General features: G+C 37.0%; 1 protein-coding gene across 3 annotated transcripts in view; it reads right to left on the bottom strand.

Moving 5' to 3' along the window:
• The window catches only part of FSTL5 (follistatin like 5), an 882948-nt gene that overhangs the window by 612936 nt on the left and 250250 nt on the right, over positions 1–19762 (bottom strand). For all 3 annotated transcript variants that reach the window (XM_055405237.2, XM_088827832.1, XM_088827833.1), the window contains exon 3: positions 4294–4542. In XM_055405237.2, coding sequence (XP_055261212.1) covers positions 4294–4542 — 249 coding nt within the window. The remainder of the gene's footprint in view (positions 1–4293; positions 4543–19762) is intronic.

Genomic DNA, 19762 nt, shown 5'->3' with positions numbered 1-19762 from the left:
TTCTGCTTCATTGACTATGCCAAAGCCTTTGACTGGATCACAATCAACTGTGGAACATTCTGAAAGAGATGGGAATACCAGACTACCTGACTTGCCTCTTGAGAAACCTGTATGCAGGTCAGGAAGCAACAGTCAGAACTGTACATGGAACAACAGACTGGTTCCAAATAGGGAAAGGAGTACGTCAAGGCTGTATCTTGTCACCTTGCTTATTTAACTTATATGCAGAGTACATCATGAGGAACACTGGGCTGGAAGAAGCACAAGCTGGAATCAAGATTGCTGGGAAAAATATCAATCACCTCAGATATGCAGATGACACCACCCTTATGGCAGAAAGTGAAGAGGAACTCAAAAGCCTCTTGATGAAAGTGAAAGAGGAGAGTGAAAAGGTTGGCTTGAAGCTCAACATTCAGAAAACTAAGATCATGGCATCTGGTCCCATCATTTCATGGGAAACAGATGGAAAAACAGTGGAAACAGTGTCAGACTTTATTTTTTTGGGCTCCAAAATCACTGCGGATGCTGATTGCAGCCATGAAATTAAAAGATGCTTACTCCTTGGAAGGAAAGTTATGACCAACCTTGATAGTATATTAAAAAGCAGAGACATTACTTTGCCAACAAAGGTCCATCTAGTCAAGGCTATGGTTTTTCCCGTGGTCATGTATGGATGTGAGAGTTGGACTGTGAAGAAAGCTGATCGCCGAAGAATTGATGCTTTTGAACTGTGGTGCTGGAAAAGACTCTTGAGAGTCCCTTGGACTGCACAGAGATCCAACCAGTCCATTCTAAGCAAGATCGATCCTGGGTGTTCATTGGAGGGACTGATGCTAAAGCTGAAACTGCAATACTTTGGCCACCTCACGCAATGAGTTGACTCACTGGAAAAGACTCTGATGGTGGGAAGGGTTGGGGGCGGGAGGAGAAGGGGACGACTGAGAATGAGATGGCTGGATGGCATCACCGACTCTATGGACATGAGTTTGAGTGTACTCCGGGAGTTGGTGATGGACAGGGAGGCCTGGCTTGCTGTCATTCATAGGGTCGTGGAGAGTCGGTCATGACTGAGAGACTTAACTGAACTGAATATTTTATAGAACTATAGTACAATATAATAACCAAAATTCCAACTTTGACACCATCCACTGACCTTACTCAGATTTTCTGTTTCATTTCTATGCATTTGTCTTTGGGTACATGTGTTCAATTTTAGAACGCATGCAGGTCCCTTTACTCACCACCATAACCAAGGAGATAAAATAGTAAATATCTTCAAATATGTTTAAAATTAATTTTAAGACACCTGTATATTTTTTAAATCAGAAGTTAAAAACTGTTACTGTAAAGGTCCAGATAATGCATGTTTTAGTCATTTCAGGCCATGCTGTCCCTGTTGTAAAGACTCAATTTTCCTTTTGTATCTTAAACAAACAACAAAAATTCATAAACTGATAGTGTGGCAGTGTTCCAATAAAACTGCTTAAAAAATAAACAGGTGGGCTTCCGTCTATGGGGTCACACAGAGTCGGACACGATTGAAGTGACTTAGCAGCAGCAGCAGCAGCAACCTGGATTTGGCTTATAGGGTTTTGTTTGTTGATTCCTATAAATTGTTCATAATCACTTTTTATTAAACCTAAAAGTAATAAAATTTTTTAGAGACACATGTATCCCATTGTTCATTGCAGCACGATTTACAATAGCTAGAACATGGAATCAACCTAAATGTCCATCAACAGATGAATGGATAAAGAAGTTGTGGTACATACACACAATGGAATATTACTCGGCCATAAAAAGGAATGCATTTGAGTCAGTTCTAATGAATCTAGAGCCTATTATACAGAGTGAAGTGAGTCAAAGATAAATATCATATTCTAATGCATATATGGAATCTAGAAAAATGGTTACTGAGGAATTTATTTACAGAGAGCCAATGGGAATTTGCAGTATAACTCAGGAAACTCAAACAGGGTCTCTGTATCAATCTAAAGGGGTGGGATGGGGCAGGAAATGGGAGGAATGCTCAAAAGGGAGGAGATATATGTATACCTAGGGCTGATTCATGTTGAGGCTTACAGAAAAGCCAACAAAATTCTGTAAAGCAAGTATCCTTCAATACAAAAATAAATTAACAAAATAATAGTAATAAATATTTTAAGGAGGAATTTTGTTTTGATATTTTTCTATTTGAAAATAATTAAATATGAGTTGTTAGCAGTCATTGAACATATTTTGACTTGCTCCTTCCTTTAGGTCATTATTTGAAACAATATAAATTGCTGAAATTGCACAGAAAATATAATCCATAATTATAAGAATTAATTTTAGTCATCATGATATTAGGCCTCCCGCTCCATGGAATCTTTCTTATGTCCAAAATTTGGTCAATTGTGCACTAATAGCACAAGCAATTTATTATTTTATTATAGGTTATTTACTTCCTTTCTGTTGAAATAAAGTTATATTATGCGTTATGCTACTGCTAAGTCACTTCAGTCGTATCCAACTCTGTGCAATCCCATGAGTTATTATTATGAGTTTTATATATATATATATATATATGGCAAAAAACCAAAACAAATCAACAAACAGAAGACTGACAAATTCTGAGACCTAGGTAATGTATTAACACCTGGTAACTCACCCAGTTAATATAAATTAAATTGTAATACTAAGTATGATGACAATAAATTTTGAAGCAATCATAGATAGAATAAATATGCTTAGTATAGTCTGAAGAACAAAAGCTTTTCAAACCATTGTTTAACAAAGTAACTCATAAGGAAGGCAACATTCCTGGTTATATCCAGTTCATTTATTTCCATGTCGATTTACATATTGAGTAGTATTATGCTTAAGCTTCCAGTAATAAAGCTGAATATTAAATATAGCAGATTTTTTCTCACCTCATGATATTTAATTTCATTGTTTCCATATTATCAATTGCTGGTTGTCAGTTAGACAGAACTTCAATGATTCTAAGTTAACTTAATTGCATATTATTTATACAGCTCTGTATCATGTGTCTGTGGAATACTAAAATTTTCACTTTCATTTCAATTGAAACTGACAGAGAAAAACTCTTTTATGAAGATTAAAGAAAAATATTAATACAATTCATTTTAGCTCTCTATAAAATAGATCAGATATTCTTTCTGTAAAAGAAATAATCTAATATCAATTGTGTATTCAAAATGCACAGAGTTCACTTTTTAAAGAAACTATTCTTACGGTTTGTCTCATTTATATGAAAGGACCTCTAGTAGCACAACGACTACAGACCCTTCCATCTCAATGCATTTGAATACTTCTTCAGTGAAGTTTGTAAAGAAAAAAAAAAGTTATCAATGGGTACATGAGCAACATTGTGTGATACTATAAATTTAAGCTAATAATTAAAATATCACACAAGCTTTTAAGTGTAAAACTACTTTGGCAGCACTCTGAGAGTTTGGGAAGTGGAACCCATTTAAGATAAGAAATCACATTGATCATGGACCTTTTTGAATCATGGAAGTTCTATATAATTAACATTTCAAAATTTCAGTCTGGGTTATGACTATTCATAAATAAATATTCTTTCTAGTATAAATAAATAAGAAATACATTTATAAATAAATGAAAGGCTTTAAAGATATTTAATGATTTATTTATCTAGCATGTTAAAATAATTTGTCAAATTACTAATTCAGCAGTACTTTTCCATAAATAGTTCCCAGTGATTTTTAGTACCATGGAAGTAAATACTGCTAACTTTTTATTTTAAATTATTGTCATCTTAGATTTACTAATTGAGTTTAGCATGAGTTCTTCATAGTTATTTCAGTGGGCATTACCAGTTCTGTATAATTTGAATTAGGTGGTGCATACTGAAGGCATCGTTTTTAATCAGGAAGAAATGAGATGTTATCACAGGATGGCTTGGCAGTCACTCTTCTCTCAATTTCACTCCAGGTGCATTTCACTGGGTGGAATTGGCTTGTTGACTGAATTGGCCACTCTGTGTCCCTAAGAAAACTGCCATGATTGGGAAGCCATATGGTGCAATGCTGTAAGCTATATTAAATTTTGAGTCATATTTTGGCCAGCTTTGTTCTCATAACAGATTCAGAATTGTATACATACAAATTTCTATTCACTTACTAATCACAAGTGTCTTTAAGCCCATATTTCTTTCTTTTTTTAGAGACTTTCAGTTAGTGATGCTAGAGTTTAAATTTAAGGGCATTAGTTAAGAAGAAGGAAGAAATAGAGAAAGGTGGCACGTTAGGCTCACCCTGCATTTACCTTTGAAGAAGCAGTCTTCATTGTGGACAATGGTGATCTTGTGTTTCTTCAGGCAAGCAGCTCTGTGCACCTCACAGTGGTTTTCATAGAATTCCCCATCAGATCCACACACAGGTTTGTAGTGCCGATTGCAAAGGTCCATACAGGCACATTCTGCCTGCCCTGTCTCTCTGCTGAGAACACAGTGCCTTCCCAAACCACAGTACTTGTTTTCACAAGATCCCAAAGAGCCATCCTGAATCAGGATCCCTGTAGACAAAAAAAAAAAAAAAACGAGAAAATCACTTGGATTTATAGATTTATGTATTCAAATAATATGCTGATATCAAAGTTTCAAGGGATTAGGAAAAAAATAAGTCTAAGAGAAATACAATCAGGGTTTAGTTGTTCTTCAGAGAAAGGCTTTTATCAGAAACAGACCCCCCCCAAAAAAAAATAATACCCTTGACATTGTCCCCTCTTTCACTTTTCTCCTTGAGCTCTCACCTCCCTACTCAATGAGTATTACAGTCCGTAAGGACAAGGGCTCTAAATTTAAACTGCTGAACTCAAATTTTCTGCCAATTATTAGCTTTATGCCCTTGGAAAAATTACTTCCCTGTGTTAATTATCCCATCCATAATACGAGGCTGATAGTATAGATGATCTCCTAGAGTTGCACTAAGTAGTACATGTACTGATCCACAGGACACACAGTCCTGGCATATAGAAATATTTAACAAATGCCACTGTTTACATTAGCAGAATTCTGGTGGGAGAAAGGAAACGTATGTATGAAAAGTGGGAAATAGGAGAGAATAGGAGTAAGAAAAAGTATCTTGAAAACTTTTTGGGTTCTAACATCTGATCATTTTGACCTTTGCCACTTGGCAATCACTGATGTATTTCATGACTAAAGGAACAAACCATGAAGAATTTTATTATGTTGTTACTTGTTTATCAAGGAATAATATATATATTCACATATACACATATACATAAATGTGTGTAGATATATTTACCACTGCTGACACATACATGGCAAAAAGTAAAGTTTTGAGAGGTTGTAAACTCTGTGACTCAATGGTAAAGTATCTGCCTGCAATTAAGGAGATGTGGTTTCAATCCCTGAGTCAGGAAAATCCCCTGGAGGAGGAAATGGCAAACCACTCCAGTATTCTTGCCTGGAAAAATCCAATGAACAGAGGAGTCTAGGAGTCTACACTCCACAGAACCATACCTTGGTTGGGTACCTAACACATCTATAACTTGGTTTCCTCATCTGAAAAATGGGGGTTATAGTATATCCTCAAAGGGTTATCAAGATTAAAGAGTTTGTGAGGGAGCGATCAAGATAGCAGATTAGGAGGCACCTGGGCTCACCATCCACCACTAACACACCAAACTAAATATACATTAGAAAGACTCTTACTGAAATCTACCTGAGACTAGCAGAAGAACTCTTCTACACCAAGGCTATAAACAAAGATCCACAAAGCATCTGATAGGAAGGGAGGAGCAGGGATCAGTCATGAACCCACAACCCTATCTGAGAATACAGAAGAATGGATATCATAGGTTTGGGGAATTCTCCATGGGGAGCAAGGGATTCAAGCCACATATTAGGTACACCAGCCCAGGGGTCCAACAGGAAGGTTAGCTCTCTTAGCTTGTTTGAAAACCAGTGGGGCTTACCAGAGGGCTGTCAGAAACTAAGACTCTCCACTTAAAGAATATTCACACAGACTTACTCCTGGTTACATGGAGGCAGCAGATTGAAACTCCCTGAGGTTCTGGTCAGTCTGCCAAGACTTCTCCTGCCCATCCCCAGCCTGCATGGCCTCCTGCTCTAGCCCATCTTGTTTCTATTCCCCACTAGTCAATGAAAGTGCAAACATTTGGAGGGAAAGGATCCAGTGTAGACTCCAGCCCTGCCTCTGACCAGTGTGAAAGCAGTCATTGCCAGCTCATGAGTCTCATGCCAGCCTATGCATACTTGAGAGGGGGCAGGGTCAGTTCAGTGGTGTGGCACCACCTTTGCAACCCCAAGCCAGCCTCTAAAAAAGTATGCATATCTGGGAAAAAGTGAAGTCAACACAGAAGTGCAACCCCAAGCACTCAGGTGCTGATCATATCCGAAATCAAAGTGGACCCAGGAGAAACCAGATCCCTCAGAGCTCCTGCTTTAGCCTGTTGGGTCCCAACATTGCCCCAATCAGGACAGTAACAGTTATGGAGCAAAGAAGATGCCCTGACTTGTGTCTGCCTCTGGTTTTGGCTCACCAAATTCAGCCCTATGCTATTTGATGTACTTATGGCTGAAAACTTTCTGAACCTGAGGAAAGAAACAGGTATCCAGATCAGGAAGCACAGGGGTTCCAAAACAAGATGAACCCAAAAATACCCACAGAGATATATCATAAATGGCAAAGAGAAAAGCAAAGAGTCACAGAAAAGGGGGTCCTAATAAAGTTATCAGCTCATATCTCTGCAGAAACTTTTCAGGTAAGAATGTAATGGCATATATTCAAAGTGGTGAAAGGAAAAACCTGTAACCCAAGATGCTCTACCCAGCAAGGTTATCATTCAGAATTGAAGAAGAGGTAAAGAACTTCTTAGACATGCAAATGCTAAAAGAATTGATCGATATTAAACTGACCTGGCAAGAAGTATTGAAGTCTCCTTTAAGTGAAAAAGAAAAGGCAATAAGAAATAATAGGGTGGTAAAATCCCCAGTAGAAAAGTCAAGTACATAGTAAAGGCTGTGGATCTAGCACTTAAATAATGTAGTGTAAAAGTTAAAAGACCAAAGTTATAAAATCAACTATAGCTACAATAAACAGAGATAGACATTAAGAAGTAAAATATGAACTCAAAAAGTATAATATGAATGTAGGGAATAAAAAATATACAAGTTTAACAACATATTTGTATTTAAATGTCTATCAGGGTAAATCAAGTATAGTTATAGGTCAACATATATGAGCTTTATGGTAATCACAAAACAAAAACCTACAATAAATAAAAACACACAAAAAAATAAATATACAAAAACTAGACAGAACAGAACACAAATATAACACTGAGAAAAACATCAAACAACAAAGAGACAAATTCAGAAAATAAATAACAAAATGATAATAATTACATGCATATCAATAATCACTTTAAATGTCAATAGACTAAATGATCCAATCAAAATATAAAGGAGAACAGATTGAGTTAAAAAAGGACAACAACAGCAAAAACAAGACTCATCTATGCTGCTTACAAGATAATCAATTTAGAGCTAAAGACACCAAAAAACTGAAAGTGAGGTATGGAAAAATATATTCCATGGAAATGGAAACAAAAATATACTGGATAAGCTTTCTATTTTAAAGTGAAAGTGGAAGTGGTCACTCAGCCATGTCCGACTCTTTGCCACCCTGTGGACTGTAGCCCACCAGGCTCCTCAGTCCATGGGAGTCTCCAGGCAAGAATACTGGAGTGGGTTGCCATTTCCTTCTCCAGGGGATCTTCCCAAACCAGGGATGGAACCCAGGTCTCAGCAATTAAAAAGAATACATTTGAATCAGTTCTAATGAGGTGGATAACTGGAGCCTGTTATACGGAGTGAAGTAATCCAGAAAGAAAAACACCAATACAGTATACTAACGCATATATATGGGCTTCCCTGGTGGCTCAGAGGTATAAGCGTCTGCCCCCAATGCGGGAGACCCAGGTTCAATCCCTGGGTCGGGAAGATCCCCTGGAGAAGGAAACGGTAACCCACTCCAGTATTCTTGCCTGGAGAATCCCATGGACAGAGAAGCCTGGTAGGCTACAGTCCACGGGGTCGCAAAGAGTCGGACATGACTGAGCGACAGAATGGAACGGAACGCATATATATGGAATTTAGAAAGATGATAACGATAACCCTGTATACGAGACAGCAAAAGAGACACAGATGTATAGAACAGTCTTTTGAACTCTGTGGGAGAGGGCAAGGGTGGGATGATTTCGGAGAATGGCATTGAAACATGTATATTATCATATGTGAAATGAGTCGCCAGACCAGATTCAATGCATGATACGGGATGTTCGGGGTTGGTGTACTGGGATGAACCAGAGGGATGGGATGGGGAGGGAAGTGGGAAAGGGGGTTCAAGATGGGGAACACATGTACACCCGGGGCAGATTCATGTCAATGTATGGCAAAACCAATACAATAATGTAAAATAATTAGCCTCCAATTAAAATAAATAAATTAAAAAAATAATAAAAATAAATAAATAAAAGAAGGTATAGCATTTTAAAATATAAATTCAACTAATATAAGAGTGCTTAAATAGATAAAGCAGCAATAAACAGGAATAAAGGAAGAAATTGACAACAATAAAATAATTATAGGGGACTTTATATTTTATCAATCTTTTATCAATGGACAGATCATCCATACATAAAATTAATAACAAAACAATGACATTCAGTTCAGTCACTCAGTCATGTCCGACTCTTTGTGACCCCATGAACCACAGCACTCTAGGCCTCCCTGTCCATCACCAGCTCCTGGAGTTTACCCAAACTCATGTCCATTGAGTCGGTGATGCCATCCAACCATCTCATCCTCTGTTGTCACCTTCTCTTCCTACCCCTCATCCTCTGTCTTCCCCTTCTCCTCCTGCCTTCAATCTTTCCCAGCATCAAGGTCTTTTCAAATGAGTCAGTTCTTCGCATTAGGTGGCCAAAGTATTGGAGTTTCAGCCTCAACATCAGTCCCTCCAATGAATAACCAGGAGTGATCTAATTTAGGATGGACTGGTTGGATCTCCTTGCAGTCCAAGGGACTCTCAAGAGTCTTCTCCAACACCACAGTTCAAAAGCATCAATTTTCAGCTCAGCTTTCTTTATAATCCAACTCTCACATCCATACATGACTACTGGAAAGCCATATCCTTGATTAGATGGAGCTTTGTTGGCAAAGTAATCTCTGCTTTCTAATATGCTGTCTAGGTTGGTCACAATTTTCCTTCCAAGGAGTAAGACAGATTATAAGAGTTGGAATACATATATATATATAGGACATTATATTTAAAAACAGCATCATCAGAGAGTAAATTAGATAATACCTTAATATAAATAAATATGGAAATTAAATTTCACAATGCTCTGCACCTGAAACTAATATTACATTGCAAATCAAGTACATTTCGCTTGAAAGAAGTCTCAGTACATGTAAAACTCCTTTTGCTGCTGCTGCTGCTGCTAAGTCACTTCAGTCGTGTCCGACTCTGTGTGACCCCATAGATGGAAGCCCACCAGGCTCCCCCGTCCCTGGGATTCTCCAGGCAAGAACACTGGAGTGGGTTGCCATTTCCTTCTCCAATGTGTGAAAGTGAAAAGTGAAAGTGAAGTCACCCAGTCGCGTCTGACCCTTAGCGACCCTACGGACTGCAGCCTACCAGGCTCCTCCATCCATGGGATTTTCTAGGCAAGAGTACTGGAGGGGCTTGCCGTTGCCTTCTCCGAAAACTCCTTTTAAAAGTTAGTTAATTTACTATTTTAAAAAAACTAATATTCACAAGAAGAGATAGACAAATGAGCATTTAAATAATCAATTTATTAGTTTTTATAAATAAAAGCTCCCAGTATTTTATTTTCATAATACAAGTATTGTAAATGGAATTTAAGAAAATTGAAATTAAAAAAGGGCCAACACTATCAGAAGTATAATTTAAGAAATAATTTATATTTTTGATACCAGTGTAAATTGGAACAAATCTTGAAAACAACTTTATATTAATTATACTATAATACTAAACTAAAATTTTTGAGAAAATATTCAAAGACGTTTATAACAAAAGATAAGAAAAATAGAATTTATTGAACCAAGCTTTCCAATAGAATATTATTTTAAATAACTGATGTCTCTGAAGCATTTAGTATATTTTGGAAAATAAATTTAAAGTCATACTTCTTGAAGTTTGGCATCTTGTAATGGCTTAGAGAAGATTCATAGAATAGACTGAACCTTTTGTTTAGGGTTTCTGACTAAATAGATACGGAATTGAACCCCAAATTTATATTTCTAATTTTCCAGGTAATGATAGTTTTGTTTCTGTGATCAAAATTTTGGGTCTTTGACTTAATGAAATCCTACTTGCTAGATAAAATAAATAAAAACAAAAAGACTAAGAAAACACTTATGAAATGTTCTTTAAGTTTAAAAATGGGAAGTTAATGTCATTATTGTTGATATTCAGTCTCTAAGTCTTGTCTCACTTTTTGCAACTGCATGGACTGTAGCATGCCAAGCTCCTCTCTCCTCCTCTCTCTCCTGGGGTTTGCTCAAATTCATGTTCATTGAGTCAGTGATGCTATCTAATCATCTCATTCTCTGCCACCCCTTTCCTCTTTTGTCTTCAATCTTTTTGAATATCAGGGTCTTTTCCAACGAGTTGGCTCTTTCCACCAGATGGCCAAATTATTGGAGCTCTGGCTTCAGCATCAGTCCTTCTAATGAATACTGAGGGCTGATTTCCTTTAGGATTGACTTGTTTGATCTTCTTGCTGTCCAACAGACTCTCAAGAATCTTCTCCAACACCACAATTTGGCATCATTAATTCTTCAGCACTCAACCTTCTTTATGGTCCAACTCTCACATCTCTACATGACTACTGGAAAAACTATAGCTTTGACTATATGGGACTTTGCTGGCAAAGTGATGTCTCTGTTTTTTAATACCATCTCTAGGTTTGTCATAGCTTTTCTTCCAAGGAGTAAGTATCTTTTTAATTCCATGGATGCAGTCACTGTCCACAGTGATTTTGGAGCTAAAGAAAATAAATCTGTCACTGCATCCACCTTTTCCATTTCTATTTGCCTAGAAGTGATGGGGCCAGATTTCAAGATCTTAGTTTTTTGAATGTTGAATTTCAAGCCAGAATTTTCACTCTCCTCTTTGACCCTCATCAAGAAGCTCTTTAGTTCCTCTTTCCTTTCTGCCATTAGAGTGGTATCATCTGCATATCTGAGGTAGCTGATATTTCTCCCAGCAATCTTTATTAAAGCTCATGATTCATCCAGCTTAGCATTTTACATGATGTCTTCTGGATATAAATTAAATAAACTGAGTGACAATATACAGCCTTTTCTTACTCCTTTCCCAATTTTAAAGCACTTAGTTTTTCTATTCTGTTACTTCTTGACCCACATACAGGTTTGTCAGGATACAGTAGTCTGGTACTCTCATCTCTAAAAACTTTCCAGTTTGTTGTGATCCACACAGTTAAGGAGTTTAACATAATCAATAAAACAGAAGTAGATGTTTTTCTGGAATTACCTTGCTTGCTCCAAGATTGAATGAACATTGACAATCTGATCTCTGGTTCCTCTAACTCTTCAAAATCCAGCTTGTACATCAGGAATTTCTCACATCACGACTGCTAGAGCCTAACTTGAAGAATTTTGATCATATTGTTGCTAATATGAGAAATGAGTACAATTGCAGAGTAGTTTGAACATTCTTTAACATTGCTCTTCTTTGGGATTGGAATGAAAACTGCCCTTTTTTAGTCCTGAGGCCATTGTTGAGTTTTCCAAAATTGCAGGCATATTGGGTGCAACACTTTAACAGCATCAGCTTTTAAAATTTTAAATAGCTCAACTGGAATTCATCAACTTCACTAGCTTTGTTTATAGTAACGCTTCCTAAGACCTTCTTGACTTCACACTCCACAATGTCCAGCTTAGGTATCTGACCAAACCATCATGGTTATTTTGGTCATTAAAAGTTTTCCTGTATAGATCTTCTGTGTATTCCTGCCACTTCTTCTTAATCTCTTCTGCTTCTGTTCAGTTCAGTTCAATTCAGTCGCTCAGTTGTGTCTGACTCTTTGTGACCCCATGAATCACAGCCCTCCAGGCCTCCCTGTCCATCACCAACTCCCGGAGTTCACTAGAACTCATATCCATCAAGTTGGTGATGCCATCCAGCCATCTCATTCTCGGTCGTCCCCTTCTCCTCCCGCCCCCAATCCTTCCCAGCATCAGAGTCTTTTCCAGTGAGTCAACTCTTCGCATGAGGTGGCCAAAGTATTGGAGTTTCAACTTTAGCATCAGTCCTTCCAATGAACACCCAGGATTCATCTCCTTTAGAATGGACTGGTTGGATCTCTTTGCAGTACAAGGGACTCTCAAGAGTCTTCTCCAGTACCACAGCTCAAAAGCATCAATTCTTCGATTATCAGCTTTCTTCACAGTCCAACTCTCACATCCATACATGACCACAGGAAAAACTATAGCCTTGACTAGACGGACCTTTGTTGGCAAAGTAATGTCTCTGCTTTTTAACATGCTATCTAGGTTGGTCATCACCTTCCTTCCAAGGAGTAAGCGTCTTTTAATTTCATGGCTGCAATCAGCATCCACAGTGATTTTGGAGCCCAAAAAAATAAAGTCTGACACTGTTTCCACTGTTTCCCCATCTATTTCCCATGAAGTGATGGGACCAGATGCCATGATCTTGGTTTTCTGAATGTTGAGCTTCAAGCCAAACTTTTCACTCTCCTCTTTCACTTCTGCTTCTGTTAGGTCCTTACAATTTTTGTCTTTTATTGCATGAAATGCTCCCTTGATATCTCCAATTTTCTTGAAGATATCTCTAGTCTTTTCCTTTCTATTTTTCTCTATTTCTTTGCACTGTTCATTTAAGAACATCTTATCTCTCCTTGCTATTCTCTGGAACTCCGCATTCACTTGGCTATATCTTTCCCTTTCATTTTTGCCTTTTGCTTCTCTTCTTTCTTCAGCTATTTGCAAAGCCTCCTCAGACAACCACTTTGCCTTCTTGTATTTCTTTTTCTTTGGGATGGCTTTGGTCATAATTAAAACCAGATAAAGTCATATGATAAAATGAACACAATTGATTAGGTAATTGGATATAATATTGGCCAAATTTTTCTAGTTTTACATAATTGCTTTTTTATTGTTCAATGTAACACATTAAAAAAAGAAAACCTATACTTGTGTCAAACAACTGTAAAATAATGAGCAATTTCATTTTGGAAAATTTTTTACCTTATATGCCTACCAGTACTTAGGCCTATTGTCAAGCTTTTAGGGTCCAAATGGGGTTGTCATTATGACACAGGTATTTGACTCATGTAGTTGTATTTTTATAGTTTTACAACTTATATTTTCTTTCTTTATTTACTATCTTACTAATAATTTGGGGGTTTTTTGCTATGAAATAGTTTATAATTTACCAATAAAATGTTTTATTTCCTTTAAAAAATTATCTTAAAAAGTTTAAGGTCAACAGGGTCAAGATATTATTTTGCATTTTAGTCACAAACTGAGGTGACTATCCAACCAGTGCAGTTTCTAAGGAAGAAGAGGAATGCTTTGCTATAAATGAGGTCATTTATGATATATTTAGGTCAATAAGTCTCTTTCCTTGATTCTCCTTCTTCAATTTTTTTCCTTTTTGCCTATACTCCAGTTCAGAGATTTGTGTTAGAATGGCCAATAGTCCATTTTCTAGAAGTTAATGAACTGTCTTACACTAGCTAGAAGCTGTGTGTTGCATATAGCTGCTACAATTAAAGGAAATTTAATTAATTCATATGCAATTCAAAAGAAAGCTCACATTATGTAAATGAATAGCTAGAACATATCCTTTCTGACAGTAATTATCCATGACTAATGCTAAACTTAAGTATCAACTGAGATTAAATCAATTTAATTTGATCAACATGTCAAAGATTTCTTATAAGTATACTCTGTCAGATAGCACACTAAATGAATATTACTCAAGTACTTATATCCTGCCATCACCCAACTTAATAGAATAACTTTTGTTCCAAAAAAAATATATATTTAGCAAGCACATTATTTTATAGCTTCTATGCCTTCAGGGCATTACAAGAATTTCTCAGTTTTAAAATAAACAGAACTGAAACAAAACACAAAAGATACCATGTGTAAAGCAAAATCATTCTATATAATTCTAAATATGATCTTCTCAATTATGATGCAATTCTCTTCAACTGTTTTACATAATATACATTTTATCAAATAGGTACTTAAATAGAGAAGATCTCGGTTGAAATAAACTTTGGTAAAACATGTTATTTTCATGTTCAAGATACTATGTTAGATGCTACAGAATAGATCAAAAGAGCAGACATAGATATTTCTGATAGTTGCTGACAAAGGACATAAAGCAGAATTTGGGCCCCAGGATAGAGGCAACAATTTGGGGGCATATTTAGAGACATAAAGGTGTGTGAGATGGGTAATATCACATAAGAGCTCACATATATTATGTCATGGCATAGTTGAGGTTATATTTGAGGAATGGGTTAGGAGCGCAAAAGAGATGTAAGGGATACACAGAGTATGAATAAAGTTTGATGCTAGATTTAAAGCAGTCACAACAGGAGGAAAAAAGAAACAAATTTTGATGAGCTAACTATCCCATTGCACTCATCTCACACACTAGTAAAGTCATGCTCAAAATTCTCCAAGCCAGGCTTCAGCAGTATGTAAACCGTGAACTCCCAGATGTTCAAGCAGGTTTTAGAAAAGGCAGAGGCACCAGAGATCAAATTGCCAACATCCGCTGGACCACGGAGAAAGCAAGAGAGTTCCAGAAAAACATCTATTTCTGCTTCATTGACTATGCCAAAGCCTTTGACTGTGTGGATCACAATAAACTGTGGAACATTCTGAAAGAGATGGGAATCCCAGACCACCTGACCTGCCTCTTGAGAAACCTGTATGCAGGTCAGGAAGCAACAGTTAGAACTGGACATGGAACAACAGACTGGTTCCAAATAGGAAAAGGTGTACGTCAAGGTTGTATATTGTCACCTTGCTTATTTAACTTATAGGCAGAGTACATCATGAGGAACGCTGGGCTGGAAGAAGCACAAGCTGGAATCAAGATTGCTGGGAGAAATATCAATAACCTCAGATATGCAGATGACACTACCCTTATGGCAGAAAGTGAAGAGGAACTCAAAAGCCTCTTGATGAAAGTGAAAGAGGAGAGTGAAAAGGTTGGCTTGAAGCTCAACATTCAGAAAACAAAGATCATGGCATCTGGTCCCATCACTTCATGGGAAATAGATGGAAAAACAGTGGAAACAGTGTCAGACTTTATTTTTTTGGGCTCCAAAATCACTGCAGATGCTGATTGCAGCCATGAAATTAAAAGACGCTTGCTCCATGGAAGGAAAGTTATGACCAACCTTGATAGTATATTAAAAAGCAGAGACATTACTTTGCCAACCAAGGTCCGTCTAATCAAGGCAATGGTTTTTCCCGTGGTCATGTATGGATGTGAGAGTTGGACTGTGAAGAAAGCTGAGCGCCGAAGAATCGATGCTTTTGAACTGTGGTGTTGGAGAAGACTCTTGAGAGTCCCTTATACTGCAAGGAGATCCAACCAGTCCATTCTAAAGGAAATCAATCCTGGGTGTTCATTGGAGGGACTGATGCTAAAGCTGAAACTGCAATACTTTGGCCACCTCATGCGACGAGTTGACTCACTGGAAAAGACTCTGATGCTGGGAAAGGTTGGGGGCGGGAGGAGAAGGGGACGACGGAGAATGAGATAGCTGGATGGCATCACCGACTCTGTGGACATGAGTTTGAGTGTACTCCGGGAGTTGGTGATGGACAGGGAGGCCTGGCGTGCTGGTCGCGGAGAGTCGGACACGACTGAGCGACTGAACTGAACTGAACTATCCCATAAGCAAAACTGTTTTAGAGCGCCAAGTTACTGTGTCAATTGTCTCATCAAATTGCATAATGTTACAGTAAAAATGCAAGTATTATGCTAACTTTGATTTGTTAAAAAAAGAACCACAGATTTTGGGGCAGAGAATAGGATTATAGTCTTTGCTTTTCTTTGCTATTAGTCTGACCTCAGCCAGACTGCAATCTTCTTGAGCTAGATGTTCAAATGGTAAGATAAGAGGAAACAAACATCTTTAGATTTACTCTCATCAGACAAATTATGTCATTTAACAATCCTTGGCAAAGCAGTTTCAAATAAAAGATAATGTGAGAAATATATTTAGTAATCTTTCTCTAAATATATTTAGAAATATCAATAACCTCAGATATGCAGATAATACCACCCTTGTGGCAGAAAGCATAGAGGAACTGAAGAGCCTCGATGAAAGTGAGAGAATGAAAGGCTGACTTAAAAATCAGCATTCAAAAAACAAAGATCATGGCATCCAGTCCCATCACTTCATCCCAAATAGATGGGGAAACAATGGAAACAGTGACAGACTTTATTTTCGTGGGTTCCAAAATCACTGCAGATGGTGACTGCAGCCATGAAATTAAAAGACACTTGCTCCTTGGAAGAAAAGCTATGACCAACCTAGACAGCATATTAAAAAGCAGAGACACTACTTTGCCAACAAATGTCCATCTAGTTAAAGCTATGGTTTTTCCAGTAGTCACATATGGATGTGCGAGTTGGACCTTGAAGAAAGCTGAGTGCCAAAGAACAGATGCTTTTAAACTCGGGTGTTGGAGAAGACTCTCGAGAGTCCCTTTGACTGCAAGGGGATCAAACCAGTCAATCCTAGAGGAAATCAGTCCTGAATATTCATTGGAAGGACTGTTGCTGAAGTTCCAATACTTTGGACACCTGATGTGAAGAACTGACTCACTGGAAAAGACCCTCATACTGGGAAAGACTGAAGGTAGGAGGAGAAGGGGAATACAGAGGATGAGATGTTGGATGGCAACACTGACTCCATGGACATGAGTTTGAAAAATCTCCAGGATGGACAGGGAAGCCTGGTGTGCCACAGTCTGCTGCTGCTGCTAAGTCATGTCCGACTCTGTGCGACCCCATAGACAGCATCCCACCAGGCTCCTCCATCCACAGGACGCCCCAGGCAAGAATACTGGAGTGGGTTTCCATTTCCTCCTCCAGTGCAGCAGTCTATGGGGTCGCAGAGTTGGACATGACTGAGCAACTGAACTGAACTGATAGCATCAACTGTTCAAGATGAAAAATTATTTATAGCTTAGATTTGCTATATTGTCTTTTACCTAAAATTTTCTCATTTTTTTTCTTTGCACTGTTAGTACTTATAAAAATGGACTCTAAGATTAAAGTCCTTTATTTGGATTCCAACTGTCACTACAAATGTGACTTTAGGCAAGTTAAAGTTACTGCACCTCAGTTTCCCCATATAACTAGAAAATACAAGAAACTGTCCATTATTTAAATGAATATATAAAATGGAGGAAATAATATTAATCATAGCAGCATATGGTTGTTGAGAGGATTAAGTGAAATGAGGTACAGAAAGTTCCTAGCATAGTGTATATTTTAATAAATATAGTTTTAAAGAACTATCATTAACTATGGATTTGGCATGCAAAATATATTGGCTTAGAATCATTGGAACAGATAAAGAACAGACTTTCACAACATTAGTTATTATTATAGCTCTTGGTTATGTATTTATCGGAGTGTTTAAAAGTGTGTTTTCAAATAACGCACCTAAAATTTTCAACAGTACCCACTAGATAATAATTTCCTCATATGCAAAATAAAAAGTAAACTCACATTTGTTCATTAGATAGTTTGACTTAAATACTTTTTTAAAAAATTGGTAACATTTATTTTCCATGTATGAAAAAATTGTAAATCTCTTCAATAAATCCAAAATAACTTTTCTGTTGCACACTGTAAACTTTAACAAAACACATGTGATCCTCACAAACTTCATGCAAGTGATAATTCAAGTAAATATTCCAAACCTACAGAAGATTGAGCATAGTGGGATCTTTTCATGAACTTTCAGGACTGGAATATTTATTTCCTGCTACTATTTTGTAAAGTTAGCTGAAACAAGGCTGCTTGACTGTAAGTTTGCCTGGGGCACCATTCCTGAGAAACAGTTTGAATGGTCACATCTATACAGTTCAACAAATTTGGAACTTTCAATGCCATCTTATTTCAGACAATCCATTGGACTTCTGCAAGCACCTCATGTAATTCTGCATTCAAATTTATTTTAAAGGAAATAAATTTGAATAAAAAATGGTAAGTACAGAAAATGCTGGAGATTCAATTTTATTGCATCCATCCAAATGATAGTTTCTGTTTAATATAATTGGTTTTTGCCAGTGCAAATGAGTTTTGATATATCATTTCAAGAAGTTAGAAGATTTGAGGTAACTAAATAAAATGACAAGAGTTACTTCTTATTTCAAGTCTGCACTGTGATTATAGCAGCAGAGCACCGAAAGAGTTAAAGCAACACTCTCAAATCTCTGACTTCAAATTGTGATCTTGATAACAAAGTACAAAATAGTTTTTATCATTAATTTTATCCTTTCCAAGACCCATCTAAAAGCCTGTATTTTTCTATTAATATCTTCTCTAGTCAGTTGAGAACTTGTTGCTGTTAATTGAGAACTTAGAGTAGTATTTTTGATAAATACATGACCATATAAAAATATTTTTTCATCATCATGTTATTTATTTAGATCACAGAAATGGGTCAGAAGCCAAAGAAATCTTGCTATAATAGCTTCAATTGGTAGCTAAAAATGTCTTGGCATGATACATAGACTGTCTATAGATATAGAGTGAAAGAAAGAAAAAGAGACAGAAAAATCAGAGACAAAAATTAGATATTTAATATTTTCTTTTAGATAATTATGATATTTATAAGCAAATGTTAGTCAAGATTTTGAGTGACAAGCCTATGATAAACCTAGACAGCATATTGAAAAGCAGAGATATCACTTTGCTGACAAATGTCTGTATGGTCAAAGCTATGATTTTTCCAGTAGTATGGCCGTGAGAGTTGGACCATAAATAAGGTGCTGGAGAAGACTCTTGAGAGTCCCTTGGACTGTAAGGAGATCAAACCAATTAATCCCAAAGGAAATCAACCCTGAATATTCATTTGAAGCACTGTTGCTGAAGCTCCAATACTTTGGCCACTTGATACAAAGAGCCGACTTATTGGAAAAGACCTTGATGCTGGAAAAGATTGAAGGCAAAAGGAGAAGGGGTGGCAGAGAATGAGATGGTTAGATAGCATCACCAACTCAATAGATATGAGTTTGAGCAATCTCTGGGACATAGTACAGGACAGAGGAGCCTGGCATGCTGCATTCCACGGGGTTGCAAAGAGTTGGATATGACTTAGCGACTGAACAACAACGGAAATGTGTTTATTTTGCTAAGTAGTTAGGTGCCATTCTCTTTTATGATGCTGCCTAATATAATAAGCAAGGAAATAAATTAATTCATGAACATAACAGCCAAGTATTTATATAAGACTATGCAATGAAAAATAAAGATATACGCTAAATCATCTGTGAAACTAAAAATACTTCAGGCTCTGGAATAAACCCCAAACTTTAAAACAGCATTATTTCTTATGAAAATTTAAAGCATTCGATAGATGATTCTCAAATAATGTACATGTTTTCACACAGTGGTGAAAAATA

This window comes from Moschus berezovskii, chromosome 19 (genome assembly GCF_049115385.1).
Source record: "Moschus berezovskii isolate FMDL1 chromosome 19, NW_MosBer_1.0, whole genome shotgun sequence".
Taxonomy (NCBI): Eukaryota; Metazoa; Chordata; class Mammalia; order Artiodactyla; family Moschidae; genus Moschus; species Moschus berezovskii.
The sequence above is the reverse complement of the archived record's forward strand: the minus strand, read 5'-3'. Positions and strand labels throughout refer to the sequence as shown.